Below are 5,110 nucleotides of genomic sequence, written 5' to 3'. Positions count from 1 at the left end.
GTGAAAGGAGGAAATGCCACTACACTTCCACCATCCCACTACATAGTGCATCAACTGCAACGGATACCACTTATAACAACGATTGCACTATGCGCAATCAGACATAGGCCAACTTTACTTCACTTATGATCAAACGAGCCGCAATGGATCGGGCCAGAATACATTCCCTTTATAGTGCAACCACTGGCAGACTCATCTACTTATTAGACCGCACGAGCCTATGGAGAAAAACCGCTATTTTCCTCTATATCTAACTGTGGCAAGCGACACTAAATCTCGTTCCACATGACGTGTCAATGCAGAGAACAGTAGCACCCCATAGGGTCTATGTATGCCACCGAATAGGATTCCCATTTGGACGCAGACCATTCATGACAGACTGATCATACCACTTTTCACTCGTCACGTTTAGTGCTTTAGGACCGCACACCTTACACACATCAGAGGTACACAAATAATAAACAGCGAAGCTGTGGACTTGTGCCTCAGAATATTTGCTTATTTTTCTCTAACTGTATGAGGGCCACCTGTGCCATACAGCATCTCAGGAACATACACAATAAACTTACCCCAGTGGCTTTGGGCCTTGGTGTAGAGCATATCTCTCGCGTGTGTCCTCCTCGAAACGATACGTGGGCGCGAACGTGATCTCCTCCTCATCTGTGATGAGATAACATTTTTAAAAAGAGAGAGAGAGGTGTCAGAATCACCATTATTTGTCAATTACATGTACATGTACCAGGAATTTGACCTGGTGAAGTGGTGCTGACATTGTCTAACAATTTTATTTATTTATTTATTTTTATTCACCTTTATTTAACCAGTAGGAAATGAGAACAAGTTCTCATTTACAATTGCGACCTGGCCAAGATAAGCAAAGCAGTTCGACACATACAACAACACAGAGTTACACATACAATAATACAAAAGAAAAAATAAGTCTATATAACAATGTGAGCAATGAGGTGAGATAAGGGAAGTAAGGCAAAAAAAAATTAAAAAAAGAATAATTAACAATATACAGACAGAAATATAGACAAAATAATGTAACATAATCTCATTCGTCTAACTTTCTCTACATCTTGTTACATGTTGTGGTGAACTCACTCTCGTAATGTACAGGCTACATTTGGCACAATACCATGTCCATGACAAAAGCATAAGCTATTGTGAGCATAAATAATCTCTGGTAGGACTAGCTAGAGTCATGGCTCTTGTGGAGCATAAATACTCTCTGGTAGGACTAGCTAGAGTCATGGCTCTTGTGAGCATAAATACATTCTGGTAGGATAAGCTAGAGTCATGGCTCTTGTGAGCAATAAATAAACTCTCTGGTAGGACTAGCTAGAGTCATGGCTCTTGTGAGCATAAATACTCTCTGGTAGGACTAGCTAGAGTCATGCTCTTGTGAGCATAAATACTCTGGTAGGACTAGCTAGAGTCATGCTCTTGGAGCATAATAGTTACTCTCTGGTAAGGGCTAGCTAGAGTCATGGCTCTTGTGGAGCTAAATAGTTCTCTCTGGTTAGGGCTAGCTAGAAGTCCATGGTTCTGGGGCTAGCTAGCCTATAGTTTAACTCTCTGGTAGGGCTAGCTAGAGTCATGGCGCTTGGGCATACATACTCTCTGGTAGGCTAGCTAGGTCATGCTCTTGTGAGCATAAAATCTCTCTGGTAGCTAGCTAGAGTCATGGCTCTTGTGGCATAGCCTAATACTCTCTGGTAGGGATAGCTAGAGTCTATGGCTCTTAGCTCGAGTGCTATATATATATAGCTCTCTGGTAGGAGCTAAGCTAGAGTCATGGCTCTGGGGTTGCTAGCCTATAGTTTACTAGTAGAGTAGGCTGTGGGCTAGTGGCCTATAGTCTGTAGCTAGCATAGTCGGTAGGGTAGCAGAGTATCTTCCCTCTCTTCTAATGTGAGCTGGTCTAACGCGTTCCTGGGACGCTGCTAATTTACTAGTATGTTTGCTAGTGGCCATCGTCTTAGCCCTATAGTTAAGGCAATATCTTCCCTCTCCCTTCTCTGGTGAGCTTGCTCTACACAGCAAGTTTACTACTGGTACGCTTGCAAGCTTAACTAGTTATGTTGGTAGTGCTAGATGGCTCTTGTAGTTCTAAGCTAGATGGTAGGAAATATCTTTCCTCTCCCTTTGCTCAATGGTGAGCTGGTCCTCTACACAGCAGTTCCGGACTGCTGCTAATTACTAGTATCGCTTGCTAAGTGCCATGTCTTACCATAGTGTCTGGACTAGCTATAGTCTTCCCTCTCTTCCCTTCATCAATGGTGAGTCTGGTCTCTACACCCAGTTCCTGTACTCTGCTAAGTTGTACTAGTATGTTTGCTAAGTAGGCCATGTCTTACCATGGTAGGCAAATACTTCCCCACTCTCTCTCTTCATGGTGACTGGTCTGCTGACACAGTCCGATGTAGCCTGGGTACTGACTGGCATAGTTTAGCTATACATATCTTGTATGTGCTAGTGGCATGTTCTATCCATTCAGTGTAGGAATATCTTCCCCTCTCCTCTCAATGGTGAGCTGGTCTCTACACAGCAGTTCCTAGGTACTGCTGCTCGTGTTGATCTGGTGTCCAGATGCTCTCTCGGCTTCCTGTTAAGGGGAACACAATGCAAAGTAGCTGCTCTCTCTTCTGCCCGGGTGATGTCATCAGCACAGCCACTGTCTCTATTTAGCCAACTGCTGCTAGAAGAAATAGGGAACAGGAACTGCATGCTGGCTTTGTCCCAAATGGCACCCTCATCCCTATATTAGTGAACTACTGTAGACCAGGGCTTTGGGTAAATAAATAAGTAGTGCACTCCTCTGGTCCATGTCCTTTACACAAGTGTGTGTGTCCAAGTAACAACTTGCTTGCTTACGCTTACTTACTTGGTATGTAACAAACATTCAATAAGCAAATGAATACAAATTTAGACCAGCAGTGGTTGAGAGCAGTTGAGAGTTGTTGATAACAGTTGAGAGTTGTTTGATACAGCAGTTGAGAGTTGTTTTATAGTCGATAGAGCAAGTTGAGAAGCAAGTTGAGAGTTGTTGATAGTTGATAGAGCAGTTGAAGCAGTTGAGAGTTGTTGATAGTTGAATAGAGCAGTTGAGAGTGTTGAGTTGATAAAGAGTTGGAGTTGTTGATAGTCGAGATAGAGCAGTTGAGAGTTGTTGATAAGTTGATAAAGCAGTTGAGAGTTTGTTGATCGTCGATAGAGCAGTTGAGAGCAGTTGAGAGTGTGATGTTGATAAGCATGAAGTGTTTGATAGTTGATAAGCAGTTGAGAGTTGTTGATAGTCGATAGAGCAGTTGAGAGTTGGATTTGATAGTCTGATAGAGCAGTTGGAGAGTTGTTGATAGTGATAGAGCAGTTGAGGTTTGTTGATAGTGAAGAGCGATTGAGAGTTGTGATTCGATAGACAGTAGACTGTGATGAGAATGGCAGTTGAGAGTTGTTGATAGTCGATAGAGGCAGTTGAGAAGTTGGGTCGATGATAGTTGATGAAATATCGACTTAGCATTGAGAGTTGTTGATAGTCGATAGAGTAGTTGAGTGTTGTTGATAGTCGAAACTTGAGAGCAGTTGAAGAGTTTGTTGATAGTCGATAGAGCAGTTGAAGAGGTATTGTAAGCAGTTGAATGAGTTGTGTATGTCTATAAGCAGTTTGAAGTTGTTGAATGCAGTGATAGAGCAGTTGAGATTGTGATAGTTAGGCCAGTGAGCGTTTGATGCATGGCGTGAGTTGCGTTGAGATAGAGATTGAGTTGTTATAGTCGATAAGAAGCAGTTGAAGAGCTTGTGATGATCTGTTGAGGCTAATAACGCAAGTTGAGAGTTTGATAGTCGATAAGCAGTTTGAGAGATAATTAGAGTCCCCGGTTCAGGCTACCCCCCCCCCCCCCAAATTCATCACAATACAATCTCCACATCCAACGTTAACTGCTATGCTAGTTCAACTTACTGTGGATGGCAATTCAATTCGATAATTCAGATCCCCAAGCCAGAACAGATGAGTGAATCGATGTGTGATGTCAAACGGATTCAGTTTCTTATCTCCAAGATTCAAGAAACGTAGGATGCTGACGTAATTTTGGTTGCGTCTGGTAAGAGAATAAATGTTGAGAAAATAAATGTCTTGCTTTCAAGTAGTTGAGATATGGTATCTTCTTTTCTCACATTTAGCTATTTTTGCAATATGCAGACTCATATCTTTGTGTTCCTTTTTTCATCAAACAGAAATGAACAGAGCCAGTTAAAGGCTACTCAAGAAATAGAGCAGACAGGCCACAAATAACAACAGACATCCTAAATAATACTGGAGCATAAACAACCCCAAAAAACTTGTAAGAGTTTAGAGGCATTTTGAGGAGATGCTAAACATTCTGATATTGTGTCAGTGGAATCAATACACTTTTTGATTTAACTCCGTTTTGCTTTCAACATAAACTGGTTTCTAGGGGTCAGAACTATTTAAAATGCTTGAGGATTGTTACATTCTGAATACGTAATTTGTCAGCCATTTTTAATCCCTGTAGCTCACCTGAGCTTCTTCTCGCTCCCCGAAGTCAGGTGACTGTTGACAAAGCCAAAGGAAGTACCGTTGAACATGAAGGACACACCCACTGCTCCCTTATTTCCTGGAACATAAAGAAAAACAACATGGATGTAAAGTTAGGCCTCTCTACTGTTTGTGCCTTTCATCGTCTAGGTTGTTAATAAAAAGAGGGCCAGTTTCCCAGACACAGATTAAGTCTAGTCTTGGACTAAAAAGCCATTTCATTGGAGAATCTTCATTGCACATGCATTTTAAACCAGGACTAGGTTTCATCTGTGTCCGGGAAATTGGGCCAAAGAGTGTGCAGTGAGTTGGTGGGTCTGCAGTGAGTGGATGGGTCTGCAGTGAGTTGGTGGGTCTGCAGTGAGTGGATGGGTCTGCAGTGAGTGGATGAGTCTGCAGTGAGTGGATGGGTCTGCAGTGAGTGGATGGGGTCTGCAGTGAGTGGATGAGTCTGCAGTGAGTGGATTAATGTCTGCAGTGAGTGGATCGGGTCTTCCAGTGAGTGGATGGGTCTGCAGTGGAAGTGGAATGAGTCGGCAGTGGGTG

The 5,110-nt window shown here is 42.6% G+C and overlaps 1 protein-coding gene across 1 annotated transcript in view; it reads right to left on the bottom strand.

The window, feature by feature from the left end:
* Positions 1 to 5,110, bottom strand: part of LOC112071375 (phosphatidylinositol 3,4,5-trisphosphate 5-phosphatase 1-like) — a 72,494-nt gene that overhangs the window by 22,475 nt on the left and 44,909 nt on the right. Inside the window, 5 exon segments of the mRNA XM_024138832.2 lie at positions 597 to 665; positions 2,504 to 2,530; positions 2,532 to 2,611; positions 3,968 to 4,106; positions 4,547 to 4,643. Coding sequence (XP_023994600.2) covers positions 597 to 665; positions 2,504 to 2,530; positions 2,532 to 2,611; positions 3,968 to 4,106; positions 4,547 to 4,643 — 412 coding nt within the window.

The sequence above is a fragment of the Salvelinus sp. IW2-2015 genome, unplaced genomic scaffold (assembly GCF_002910315.2).
Source record: "Salvelinus sp. IW2-2015 unplaced genomic scaffold, ASM291031v2 Un_scaffold1598, whole genome shotgun sequence".
Lineage (NCBI taxonomy): Eukaryota > Metazoa > Chordata > Actinopteri > Salmoniformes > Salmonidae > Salvelinus > Salvelinus sp. IW2-2015.
Note: the sequence above shows the minus strand (reverse complement) of the source record. Positions and strands in the feature narration are given on the sequence as shown.